Source organism: Corvus hawaiiensis, chromosome 16, assembly GCF_020740725.1.
Source record: "Corvus hawaiiensis isolate bCorHaw1 chromosome 16, bCorHaw1.pri.cur, whole genome shotgun sequence".
Classification (NCBI taxonomy): Eukaryota; Metazoa; Chordata; class Aves; order Passeriformes; family Corvidae; genus Corvus; species Corvus hawaiiensis.
Window position 1 is genome coordinate 15,482,561 of NC_063228.1, and position 13,334 is coordinate 15,495,894.

A 13,334-nucleotide genomic window follows, 5' to 3' on the forward strand; every position below is an offset into this window, starting at 1 on the left:
GTCCCTCTGTGCCCTTTGAAAGTGCCCAGGAGATGAGGACAGGGAAAGTGCCTCTTGAAAATGACTGGAGTCCTTGTACAGCCTTCTCCAGGTGGCTTGGAGTAAAACTCAGATTGTTTTCAGCAGCAAGTGGTTGGCTCCCATGTGATGTTCCAGTGAGATTCCTGTGTTAACAGGAATACAGATACCGTGTCTCTTAAATAACTCACCGCAACTTTCAACGGAAGAAGAAAGTATCTCAATTTATACTCTGAATGGTTAACCAAAGCAAGAGGACTGTTTGTTTTGAATAACAAATGCCCGTGTGACTGCAAGGATGGACTTCCAACACCTCCAGTTATTTTCAGTATGCAGAAGCTGACTACTTCTGGCATGGCCATAGCGTAAACACAGCATAACCTGTGTGGTCTTGGTGGAGAAACACATCAGTGCTTCTGAGTTCTCTGATTTAGAATCATGGAATGGTTTGGGTTGGAAGGGACCTTAAAGCCCATCCCATTCCACCCCTGCCATGGCAGGGACACCTTCCACTGTCCCAGGCTGCTCCAAGCCCCATCCAGCCTGGCCTTGGGCACTGCCAGGGATCCAGGGGCAGCCACAGCTGCTCTGGGCACCCTGTGCCAGGGCCTGCCCACCCTCCCAGGGAACAATTCCTTCCCAATATCCCATCCAGCCCTGCCCTCTGGCACTGGGAAGCCATTCCCCCTTGTCCTGTCATTTCATGCCCTTATCCAAAGTCCCTCTCCAGCTCTCCTGGAGCCCCTTTAGGCCCTGGAAGGGGCTCTGAAGTCTTCTGTTCTCCAGGTGAACACCTCCCGCTCTCCCAGCCTGGCTCCAGAGCAGAGATGCTCCAGCCCTTGGAGCATCTCTGTGGCCTCCTCTGGACTGTTACAAGAGGTCTGTGTCCTTCTCATGCTGGAGGCCCCAGAGCTGGGTGCAGTACTCCAGGTGTGGTCTCCAGGATGTATTCAGGGCTGTGTGCTGTACTGGCTTCTCAGCTGCAGCTGTTTGCTTTCTTTTCTACTGTCTTGGAATCATCAGGCTTCAAGACTTCTGCTGTAGGAAGGCTGACACAAATCCCCTTGGAGGCAAGAGAAACAGCTTATTTAAACTAAAAGCCAAAAGCTCAGGAAGAACAAATCCAGCAGAGAAGAGAGGTGCCAGCATGGGAAAAGCTCTATTTGAAGTTCAGTGTGATATTTGTACAAGAACAGGTTGGTGTAAACTGGCCTTGAGCACCTTGACGCTGAGAATTAGTGGAAGGTTCTCACTGAGTGGAGGACTAAAGAGCACAAGGGGAGCTTGAAGAATGAGGTTCCAGAGAGGACTTGTACAGGTTGGCTGTGAGAACAGGAGGCTGGCTCAGCAACCTGGCAGCCCTTACCCAGGTTTGGATAGCCAATGCTTAAGAGAATACTTGGTATGAAAAGTGCCTCCAAGCCAGGGAAGCATGCCTGACTTTCGCACGCACTCCTCATTGTTTCTCAAGTGTAGTGATAAGAATTGAATTTTCTGAAGTAGACCCTGGAGAGGTTGCAACATGGGAAAACAGTCTCCAGAGTTCTTGGGAGTTCTTTCCCCCATGGCACAGCCTAGTACAGTGCTCAGCCTGAACTTCATGCTGGTCCTTCCCTAGGGAAAGGACGTGAGTACCTTGATGCCTCCCCCAGTTTCAACTCCACACCACTGGCCTGGGCCCAGAGCCATGTGGCTTTCGTGTTCAGCGGGAACTTCTTCCTCTTGAAATTATCTGCAGTAAAACATCCTTGCTGCTCTTGATGAGCTGGCTGTGAGCAAGAACCAGCCCCTTCTTCCAGCATGATTGCCTCAGGGTTTGCTGTGAGGATCGAAGGTCTCTTGCCTTCCTCCCTGCCCTGCCTTAGATCTGATCTCATCAGGGACACAACGAGCTCTTGGGCTCAAGGTGCAGGCTTGTGGTGCTGGTGTGCCTGGGACCCCTCTCCTTTTCTCTTACTTCCCTGGGTGTCAAGTTTCTACTTCATCCGTTCTCTGTTGGGGTTTGCTGAGCCAGCAGGTCCTGACCACATCACTTCAGGGTCTCACTTTGGGGCAAAAGAGGAGTGTTTGTCTGGGGTAGCAGAGCACTGGCCTCCAGGCACGGATGGGGCAGGGGCAGTGTGCAGCCAGTCATGGTGACTGCAGGGCCAGGGAAGAGGGAGACATGGAAACCCAGTAGTGTTGCACCCTGCAGAGCCAACTCGGGCAGTCTGAGCTTGCTGTGTTGCAGAAGGATTTTTATGTTAATTGTCACAGCATAGGGTATGGTGAGGAGTATTTAGTGTGCTTAAAGGTGCTGCAGAAATCTTTTTTGCTCTTGGACTTCTGCTCCTTTTCTGCTTGGCTTCAAAGTCTCAGCCGTTCCAGCAGAGCTGGCTCACTGATCTCGGCTGTTGCGAGCAGCTGTGGCTCTTCTGGCTGCTGTGAGCAAATGCAAACTATTCCAAGAGTCATCACAGAGGGGAGAAAGAGTTGTGGCAGTGCTTCCTGATCTAGCCAGGAAGAAGCAGTGTTAGCGTTGTTCCTGATGTCCTCATATGCCAGGGATTTAAACTGTTTCTGAAAATGTGGCTTGCCAAACTCTTCCCAGACAGTGTGAAAAAATGCTCCCATCTTGCAGCAAAGCTGCAGCCCTAAAGAAATAATTAATATTGTTGAGTTCTGCTTAGGCAGGTGGTTTGAGGAGCTGCTGTTTATCCTGTTCAGGGCTTCTTAGTATGCAGCAAGGTGGTGGATTTTTGGCAACTCAGCAGACTCAGGTGTAGGTTCAGCCCTCCCTTGTGGCTTTTTTGGTAGCAGCAAATACCTCACCTGCCTCGGGTCATTCGGAAGGGATTGTCCAGCTGCTGGAGGAGCCTGCCCTGCCAAAATACTTATCAAAAGCTCAGTGATAAATACCCCCCCGATGGGCTGTGCTGCTAGAAAAAGGTTTGGCAGCAGGATGTCACTGCCCATGAGCCAAGGTCCAAGGTGCCAGCAGGAAAGGCACAATCAAATGGAGCTGTGAAAGAGCAGGCAGGAGACACAGAGTGTTCTGGTTCCAGTCAGCACTGGACTTTCTGTTTAAGGTTTATTTCATCCTGTGGGACAGAAAATCCACTCTGGGGGGGGGTCTTCAGCCTTCTTCAGCAACAGCTTTTTTCCATCTGTGGAGAATATCAGCGAGTGACACTTTCCTGGCCACCCTGTCACCTGCCTGCATTGGGCTGAGGTCCTTGGCAGTTGTGCAAGTGCTCCCAGCAGTTTCTTGTGTGCTGGAAGCCCCTAAAGCATCTGGGAAACCTTTTTAGACAAGCCTGCTTTACACTGACTGTGTGCAAGCTGATTTTCTCTTACCTTTAAAAGCTTTTTGCTTATAAACCTGGTCCAAACCTGCTGCAAGCAGGCAGAGACGATATTTCCCCAGCACCACCTCAGTTATGTGGACAGATCTTTGTGTAAGCTCCTGCTGGAAGCAAATTTGGGTTTTGGCAGAGTAAGTGTCCACATGTGCTGCTGGATACAATAACTGGTGGTGTCTCTGTGTTCCTCGTTCACTATGCAAGGCACTCATGTGGAAATTTCTGTCACTGGAATGCTGAGGGTTGTGCCAATCCCAGTAGTGTGGAACAAAATGAGAGTGGGAATGAATTCTGAAAATCCAATTGTGAAAAGACCCCAGATGGATCTGGGGATGAGTCCAGTCACCCTCTACCTACACAGAAGCTGTAGGCAGACTGAGGAGGAAAGGAGGGAGGGCTGTTGGAGGGTTGTGAGGGGTCCAGGTCTCCTTGGTCTGAGAAGCTGAGCGTGGAGCTTTTCACTCCATGCTGTGGGAACCTGGGGTACATAATGGTACAAAAGGGCTTTGTGAAACTAAAAATCGAGAGCTGTGGAGATAATAGGGTGTTGACAACCATCTAGGCACTTAGAGAACAAATTAGGCTGGGAATGGGAAGCTGTTCATTTGTTGAGTTGAGGAAATTAAAATTCTGTGCACATTATTCCAAAGGAGACTTTTAAAAAGCCTGACAGATCTTACTTGGAACTGTCTGCAGACATGGAGCCAGCTCCCTCTCTGTGCACGGCTGAGTGCTGTTCTCTCTGGGGCAGAGATGGCAGTGACAGAGTGGATTTGGGATGTGTGCTCTGGAAACGTGGTGTCTGCAGCATGCCAGTGCTACTTGGAAGCAGTGTGAGGTTATCTGGCAGCACCAGGAGCTGGCCAGGGGTTGAGCAGCCTTCTTCCTCCCCCTGCTGAGCTGCAGCACAGCTGGGCTCCATACCCAGCTGGCCAGGAGGGGGACACAGCAAGGCACGGGCAACTTGGCCTCGGTGTCTTCTGAGCTCCGGGAAGCTTTCCTGGACAATCCTTGCTCTAAATGTGTGTGCTGGAGCTGTGCTGTGGCTTGGAGGCTCAGCTGGCAGACAAGGTATCATGTTTTGAATTTAGAAATCGTGGTCTTGACCTTTCACCCTGCTGAGAACATAGGGGTGTGTTTTTGCTGAAGTTTTATCCTTATTCCTATTCAAAGAAGATCCAGGCAGACGCTGCCAGCAAGCTTAAAAACTCTCTCCTCCTCAAGCATATTCCTGGCAGAAACAATCGTCACAAACTAGGTCTTGGGTCTGTTTCTCTTGGCTGAAGGAACTTGTCAATCCAGAAATGAAGCAAGTAGACTTTATTTATCTTGCTGGCCATTTGTCTTGGAACCCTTTGCTCCGTTATTTCCTGACTCTCATTAATTCTCACACACAGCCTTGGAAGCTAGAAATCAAAACAAATAGAGGAAAAATTAAAAGAAAGTTCAGAGTTTTTAGGGTTTTTTTTTAATATGCAATTAAAATGCGATTTATCCTGCTAGTAGGTATTTCTAGATTGGGTCCTTGAGAAGCAGTATCTTTGGTTTTGTGGGATTTTTTATTTATGGAAATTCATTACTTCCTTCTTATTTTTCCTCTCTAAATCTAGGAGAAACTGGTCCTTTTCCCCTCCAAAACAAAAACAACCTCCATTTCTTTTTGATTATGAAGTTTTTGGACTGTCCTAGAAATGAGACTACAAAGAATTATGGACTCTAGGTATGAGCTCCAGACTTTCCTTGAAGGAAACTGAAGATGCTCCCCCCACACCACAGATGCTTCTGCCACTCTGTAAACTCACCTTCAGGTCCTACAGAACAGCCTCAAACCCAGACTTTGAAGGGCTTGCTCTTCGTGTTGGGCTGTCAAACATGAAGCCAACCCACCTGACTTGCCTTTTGTGCCCTCTGCCCTTCTATATGTGTGCATTTGAGCCTTTCTTTGGGGGTATAAATGCAGATGTGGAGATGTTGGAGGGCCAGCGAGGACAGAAAAAACAAACTTCACCTGGAGAGTGACTGCCTGGGGTGGAAGCACTGGGCAGTGAGGTTGGGGGTACAGCTCAAGAATCAGAATTGTTTTAGAAGCAAGAATCTGAATTGTTATAAAATTATAAAATTGGTCAGGCTTTGAGAGCTGCTTATTCCAAAAGAGCTGAGAGAAAGGCAGACAAGGTCGAGGCACACCCAGTGCATCCGGGAACGGCTGCTGTTCCGTGAGGGGGGAGCAGTGCTGCTGCCAGCTCCAGATGTGACTTTAGTATGAGGATTCAGGTGCCTTAGTGGCCCAGATGCCAGTTTATCATTCCTGTTGCTTCACACAGGAATCATGTTAATCATTTCATGTTAATGATTATTTTTTTGTTAATTTGAGGTGTATGACACACAAAGCTTCTGCACAGGCTCCTCCCAGTTCAGCGCAGGGGTTGGCAGCAGCAAGGATTGTAAAGCTGGGGTTTGGGAGGACTGGGTAGTTTGTGTTTCCCATCTGTGTAGCACATCTTCCTTTCAGTGGACAAAGGGGCAACTCCACAGGTACATGAGGGTGCTCCATGGTCCCTGACTCATACCAGGACAGGTGCTGGGAGTGTCTCAGCTCTCTCCTTCCCTGTGCTGAATCCAGGCTTCTCATAGGGAGGTCTGAGCTGAAAGCTGAGATTTTCCCTTGCCAATTTAACATCTCTTTGCTTATGCTGGGGCCTTGCTGTAGGGGATAGCTGTTCCTGGAGGATACCCCTGATTCAGGGAAGGCTGGGTCTGCAGAACTTGTAGCTCAGTGATGTGGTTTGGTTTGCCCTTAGTCTTGCTGCTGGTGGGTTCTCTTTCATCCAGTGCTGCCTTCCCAGCTGGACTCCTCCTCTCTCAGCACAAGCTCATCTCCTCCTCCCTAGTTCCCATTGCAGGGACCTTGTACTGTGATTCTGCCAAGTCAGCTTGGAGTGCCTGTTGTCACTTGGAATGTCCTTGATTGCAAAGAAGAGTGACAAGAAGTCAGAAAAATAACGGGAGGGTTGCAGACAGGCTCTGCTGAGGACAATTCCATAAGTGCTGTCTGTGCCCAACCAGTACCGAGCAGCAGCTCCTGGCTCGTGTGCCTGCAGGGCCAGGCACAGCCTACTTTCCTTGTGTCTGTCCTCAGAAACACTCAGATTCAATAAAAGCTCACTTGCTGGGAGATGCTGTGGACCTGAGTGGTGGCCAGCAGTCTGGCCACCTGGGTCACCTGGTGCTCCTGGGTCCTGCCAGGCGGGCTTGGGGTGAGGTGGAGACTCCTCGGAGCTGCTCCATGTCTTCCCTGCCTTGAGTCGTGCCTGTGCTGCTGCCAGCACCACGTGCTGCACCTCAGGAGATGACTGGGAAGCGAGTCATGGATGTGGGTGGTGTTCAGGAACATGGATGTGAACCTGAGGATGCTGTAGGTGCCTCTTGCCTGAAGAAAGGGTTTTTTGCCAGTGTGGCAGTGACAGTGGGAAGCACCTTCAGCAAAGTCTGGATGGATCCTAGTCCTGAGAGCTCAGTCTGTGGAGATACCGTGGTGCTTGTTGGCATCATTCAGCTTCTTCCTTGTCAGCAAAGGGCTCACAATGAGACAGGTTCTGGAGAAGAGGGATGTGCTTGAAAATTCCCTCCTGTCCTGCTGCCACCTCAGCACTGACTGCAGCTGTTCTGTGTAAGGGGGTAGAAAAAAGGTGTGTTTCTGCCTCAGCGAGTTTGTATCAGATTTGTGACAGGAGAAGTGTGTGCTTTGCTCCTCCAGATACAGCCACCAAGGCAGTTCCTCCTCCTGTGTAGAGACTGCAGCTTTAAAAATTATTTGGGAGATACCAGAGCCAAAACAGGGGTAAAAACTTCCCTGACAACCTGGGACTGCATTAGCACAGCCCTGTTGTCTCTGCTTTTGCCCTATCAGTGCACGAATGGTGCAGCTGGAGCATTGTTCTGTCCCTTTGCTTCTTGGTTTCTGCATGTGGGGGTCTTTCAGGGGTGTCCTGCCCCTGTCACATTTCCTACTATGAAAATTCCTGATTGCTTCTGATTGTCTTCCACCAGGGAATTCTCTTGGTGTATGACATCACTAATCGCTGGTCCTTTGATGGGATAGACCGGTGGATAAAGGAAATAGATGAGGTAAGTGAATGGAAGAACATAGGCAGTGATCTGTAGCAGAAATATGGGGATATATCACCCAAGGCATTACCTGACACTGGGGCAGGAACGGCTCTGCTATGGAGGGGACATGATGGCAGTGCAGTAATAAGTGGAGCAAAGCAATAAATGTCTGCCCTCCACCTCTGTGTAAATCTGGAGTAGTAGGAAAGGGCACAGGAATGGTCAAGAAAGACAGGAAACTTCCCTCAGAAGTGAATGAACTGAGAGGTGACAAATTAGTCATCCCCACCACACAGAGGTGCTGCTGGACAGTCCCTTGGCCACAGAGCAGCTTCTACCTCTTTTCCCTCCACTGCTGTTGCAGCTAAGCAGCCTGCTGGGTGTAGCCGTGATTTCTGCACTTCTGTCCTTGTTCCAGCACGCCCCAGGTGTCCCTCGGATCCTGGTGGGGAACAGGCTGCACCTGGCCTTCAAGCGGCAGGTGCCGACGGAGCAGGCGCGCGCCTACGCCGAGAAGAACTGCATGACCTTCTTCGAGGTGAGCCCCCTGTGCAACTTCAACGTCATCGAGTCCTTCACGGAGCTGTCGCGCATCGTCCTCATGCGGCACGGCATGGAGAAGATCTGGAGGCCCAACCGAGGTCAGTGGGCAGGAGGGTGCTCCGGGTGGGACATTTCGGCTCATGTGGAGCCGTGGGGCTGTGGCTGCCCGGGTGGGAGGTGTGGAACTGTGGGAGCTGCATCCACCTGATGTGGAGGAATGCCTCAGGCCAGACAAGCTGAAGCTGAGCCATGAGCTGCCTGTGCTGGCACGGGGAAGGGCTGCTCCAGAGGGCAGTTCAGCATGTCTGGGATCTGAAGTGCTCTGGGGCATCCTCCGCCTTTCCACTTACCCTGGATGAGACTGAGGGCAATTAAGCTCCCAGCTTGAAAGTACTTCAATCAAAGGGCTGTGTGGGATAAATCCAAGTGTAAGCACCTTTCTCCTTGCCCTTGCCTGAGCCTGTCTTCCTTGTTTTGGAGGGAAGCAGAGTGAGCCCAAGGAACTGAAAGGGAGTAAATCTCGTCCCTGCTGTCAGCATGCAGCAGTGGGCTGGGTTATTCCATATATCCAGGCATGAGTGCCACAGGAAGGCAAACCACGAGCAGATTCCATGTTACGTCTCAGCCTGTTGAGTTTGAAGCAAAATAATCTCGGTTCCCACATTATTCCTGGCTGGAGGTAGCAGTGTGTCCCACTGCAGTCTGAGCAGCAGGAGATCTGTGTTCCTGGGATACTGTGCTCTCATGTGGATCTTCAGCTCCTGCTCATCAGAATGGGAAAATCCTGTTTGCCAGCCCCAGTCACCAAATTTTCTGCCTGGGCTCCTGTCCCCGACCTGGCTGCTGTGCCATGGTCTGCGGGTCACAGAGGGATGGTGGGCAGGGACTGGGCTGAGTTCACAGACCTTTCCTGAATCTCTTCCAGAGGATTTGTAGCTGCAGGCTGCCTGCTTGGGAATGGAAAGGGCAAAAGGAAACGGCCTCAAGCTGTCCCAGAGGAGGTTTAGATTAGATATTGGGGGAAATTTCCTCACAAAAAAGGTGGTCAGGCACTCAAACAGGCTGCACAGGGCAGTGGTGGAGTCACCATTCCTGGAAGTGTTCAAAAAAGATGCAGATGTGGCACTTGGGGACATAGTTTAGTGGAGGCATTGGCAGTGCTGGGGGAATGGTTGGACTCGATGGTCTTAGAAGGCCTTTCTGACCGAAATGATTCTGTGGTTCTGTGACTGGGGGCTCCGTACCGGGAAAGGGGGATCTGCTGCTCGGGAACGGCAGCGTGCCTCTGGCCGCAGGCAGGCGGGAGGATAACGAGTGCCCTCGTGTGGCCGCTGGCTGGGAATCCCCCGGCAAGGAGAGGGACTTGCAGGCTCACAGGATGCCCGCTGAGCTGGGAGGATGCTGGGAAGCTCAAAAGGGCAGAGTAGTGTTCTGGGTGTTCTGCCTTGGTGGGTCTCTGTGGCTGGGGGGTTCTGCAGAGAGCTGCCCCCTGAGCAGGTCCCAGGTGCCACTGTCCTGTTCCAGGACTCGCTGACCCTGTTGCCTCTTTCCTAGGCACCTCCTGGTTGCCAGAGGGTGGGTTGAGAAGCCAAGTGTCTGTCAGGAACGTGAGTCAGGCCCTGCCAGCCCCGGGTGCTGAGCAGAGCAGGGCTGGCAGTGCCTAACCCTGTGTTCACACCAAAGCTGGTGTCTGGCAAAGCACAAACCTGCAACAGCAGAGCTCACCTTGATTGCCCAAGCTTTTGTCCTAAATCCCCTGCTCCCTACTCCCAGCTCCTGTGAGATCATTACTGCCATATCTCCCTGAGGAGCTGGAGCTGTGCAGCACAAGGAATAGTTGTGGGGGAAGGGCAGCCCAGGGGATCTCCTGGCCCTTGACTGTGTGGTCCTTTCTCCCACCAGTGTTCAGCTTACAGGACCTGTGCTGCCGAGCCATCGTGTCCTGCACCCCGGTGCACCTCATCGACAAGCTCCCCCTGCCTGTCACCATCAAGAGCCACCTGAAATCCTTCTCCATGGCCAACGGGATGAATGCAGTGATGATGCACGGCCGCTCCTATTCCCTGGCCAGCAGTGGGGGCGGGAGCAGCAGCAAAGGGAACAGCTTGAAGAGATCCAAATCCATCCGGCCTCCCCAGAGCCCCCCACAGAACTGCTCACGCAACAACTGCAAGATCTCTTAGCAGGATGGGCACCCTGAGCTTCTGTCGGATCCACACCCACCCACCGATGTACAGCTGTTTGCACACCGAACCCTTTTCCACTGGATCCTTTTGGAGGGGCCACGGTTGCTTTTCCAATGGCACGCACAAGCGTTAGGAATGTGCTCACGTTTTGGCTTGGCATAGGAAGAAGCATGGTGCCGGCTGGATCTCGCAGCACTGGCGGGGAGAGGATCTGCCAAGTGACCCTCCAAGAATGCTTTGGGCTTTGCCTCTTGGCCTGGGGTGGAAAATTCAGCAGCTGCCGGGTTGGGGAGGGGGGAAGGGGAAAAAAGCTCATCCAGTCTCAATGGAGCAATGGATTTAATGGAAGATTGAGAGGCTTAAGGGAGTAGGCAAGGAGAGTCTGTGCTGCAACTTTAACTCTTGGCCTCCTGAACAGATTGCTGGTGCAATAGTGATCATTGGATGTAGACAAAAAGAAACAAGGACAGGGGACTAATGACAGTTTTCACCGGGATGTTAACCTGCTGTTGCCAAAAAAACCAGAAAACAAGGCAAGAGTTGGCCAATTGGGAAGGGGAAGGCAGCGCTCCATTCGCTGCCTTCGCTTATTTATGTAAATATTATACATATATATAAATATCACTTGTTTTTTAAGGGTTTTTTTAAGAAGCAGTCAGGGAAAATTTTATGCAGCCATGTAAATACAACACTGGATTGACTTTCCCAGTGTCAGCAAAGGGGACAAGTGGAGGATTTTCCAATGAAAACACATAAATGCTTTAAGAGACTTTCCCTCACCTCTGGGCTCGTGCTGGTGTTTTTAAATACTACGTGTGCAGAAGGAAAGGACGATTGGTGTGGAACATGCCCCGAGCTGCTCTATTCCTGTCATTCCCTAGAACCTGTGAGTGCTGAAGGCAGGGTGGGATGGCAGTGCATGGAGAAGCAGAACGGTGAGGCCAGGGTCCTGGGGGGTTGGAGTGTTTTGGCAGGCGGGAGGAAGAGGCAGCTCTGGGGTCAGACTGATGCCTTTCTCACTTTGTGCTTTCTCATCGGGGATTGGGGAGCAGGGGGTGGAAGCATTGTGCCTAAAGCAGAGGAAAAATGCTGAATTTTGTTCTTTATTGCTGCAAAGCCTCAGCCATCGCTTCTAGTGCCCTCCATCCATGACAGCACCCCATGTGACAGCCCCTGGATCCTGGCTGCTTCCAGCTTTGCTTTCCCAAAGATGCTGCCTGGGCTCACACTGCTGTGGCTCCTCCTGGATGAAAGTGGGAAAGAGCAGAAGTGGCTTTTCCCACTGGAGCGTGAAGGAGCAGGGACTGGGAAGGTGGAAGGTTGGGGTGGGGAAACAGCAATCTCCAGGTCCCTTAGAGGCAAAGTCACTTGGCTCTTGGGGCAGTCCCAGGAGATGGGGAGAGCAAACTGCTTTGCTTTGTGGGATGGCTCCTGGATCTTGGAGGGGTAAGAGCTTGGGATGGATCTTCTGTCAAGCCAAGTGCACCTGCTTCCCTGGCTTTGTTCCATGGCTGACCTGTGCTGGAAATTCACCTGGAAACTGAGAAATAGCACCCAGCCCTTATCCCAAAAGCTAAGGGAGCCTGGCAGTGGGGCTGAGCTACGGTGGCAGGTTCTCACAGGTGGCCAGGGTGTGTAGATTGTGAGTAGTGTGGTAGGAAGTGAAGTGTACAGCACTGCCATCCCCTCCTGGGACCAGCAGCTCCTCAAGGCCCGGGCTTGCTCTGCTCCCCCTTTCCAGGCAGCCTGGGGCACTGCATGGGCAGAATGAAGCCGCTGCAGCTCCCGCGCGGCCGACGGACCCGCTGTGTCCAGGCAGCAGGGGCAGCAGGGGCAGCAGGGACAGCAGGGACACGTCCCCCCGCGGGGACGTCGCTTCCCTGGCTCCGAAGCCGGCCTGGGAGGTGCCAGAGGCTTCCCCCTCCCCTCTCTGCAGAGCACAGCACGGGCCGGTCTCTTGGCTCGGCTCTCTCGTGCTTTATCGCCCAGCTCAAGTGAGCGAGGACAGAATTAAACCCCAGGCAGGTGGAGGGGGAGAGGAATCCTTTGTAGTGGTGCTTTGGCTCGAGAGCAAAGCCGCAGCCGGGCTGTCCCGGTGGCGCGAAGGCCGGGGGATTTGGAGAACCTGTCTGGGATGGCTGGCACCTGTTTCCCATCACTTAACACACAGCAGAAGACAATCGCTGGCTCAGCAGCACAGGGATATACGGCCAACAGGTGACCGGCACCGCCAGGGGCGGCTCCTCCCGGGAATCACCCCCGGGCACCACAGGGCCCCGGCGCCGGTGTGTGGGGCGAAGAGGGATAAAGGGATCCTTCCTGAAATCACCAAGCGGCTGCATGTCTCAAAACTTGCTGTACCTCTGCTTTGGTTTGGCTGTGCCACGTGTGCCACCTCCCCACGCTGTTTCCCTGTGGTTGGTCTAGGTTTTGTCACCCTGTAAAGTCTCACGGATCCCGTCTGGAGTGGGGATGGAAGATTTCCCTGGAGTGATTGCCCAGCAACAAACTTTTTTTATTTTTTAATTTAAAAGGAAAAGATTCTTGCATCTGATGTCAACACTAGTCTGTAGCTGCTCTCCAACACTTGTACCATTCCTGAGTTGGGTTTTTTTGGACTATCCTTTTATTTTTTTATTCCTTTGTACAGTCAGTGTTGTTTAACTGATTCTACATGGTTTTGTTTTGTATAAATTAAAGTCTTTTTGTTTGTTTTGAACTACCAATTGAAAAGAGGAGAAGTTGTATCTGTTTTTGTGGGGGCTGGGAAGAGGTTGAAGGGAAAAAGGTGGTGGTTTTGCCCATGCCTGGGGATTTCAGACTGTTTGTGGTACAGGTGTGTATTCCCATTTCCAGGTCATCCACAAAATAACTCGAATTACATTTTCTGGGGAGCCATGATTCCTGGCTGTGGTGGCTTTTTGCCCTTTTCTGTAGATGCAGAAGATAAATCTGTTCTTGATTCTCACAGAACCCCTGATGTGGGGTAGTGGAGCCCTGAGAAAACACAAAACTCCTCTCCAACAGGCTTGGTCCCATAGGTGGCTGGAGGAAGCCAGGCTCTCCAGCAGTTTGCCAGGAATTGTGCCCAGACCCTGCTCCACGGCGACAGAACAAGTACAGTCAAAGCCTTAAA

At 51.8% G+C, this 13,334-nt stretch overlaps 1 protein-coding gene across 1 annotated transcript in view; it reads left to right on the plus strand.

Annotated features, from left to right (window-relative positions):
* The window catches only part of RAB40C (RAB40C, member RAS oncogene family), a 36,861-nt gene extending 23,930 nt beyond the window's left edge, over nucleotides 1-12,931 (plus strand). The window contains exons 4-6 of the mRNA XM_048320851.1: nucleotides 7,410-7,487; nucleotides 7,888-8,110; nucleotides 9,915-12,931. Of these exons, the coding sequence (XP_048176808.1) occupies nucleotides 7,410-7,487; nucleotides 7,888-8,110; nucleotides 9,915-10,195 (582 nt within the window). The 3' untranslated portion in view covers nucleotides 10,196-12,931. The remainder of the gene's footprint in view (nucleotides 1-7,409; nucleotides 7,488-7,887; nucleotides 8,111-9,914) is intronic.
* The last annotated feature ends 403 nt before the right edge of the window (nucleotides 12,932-13,334 follow it).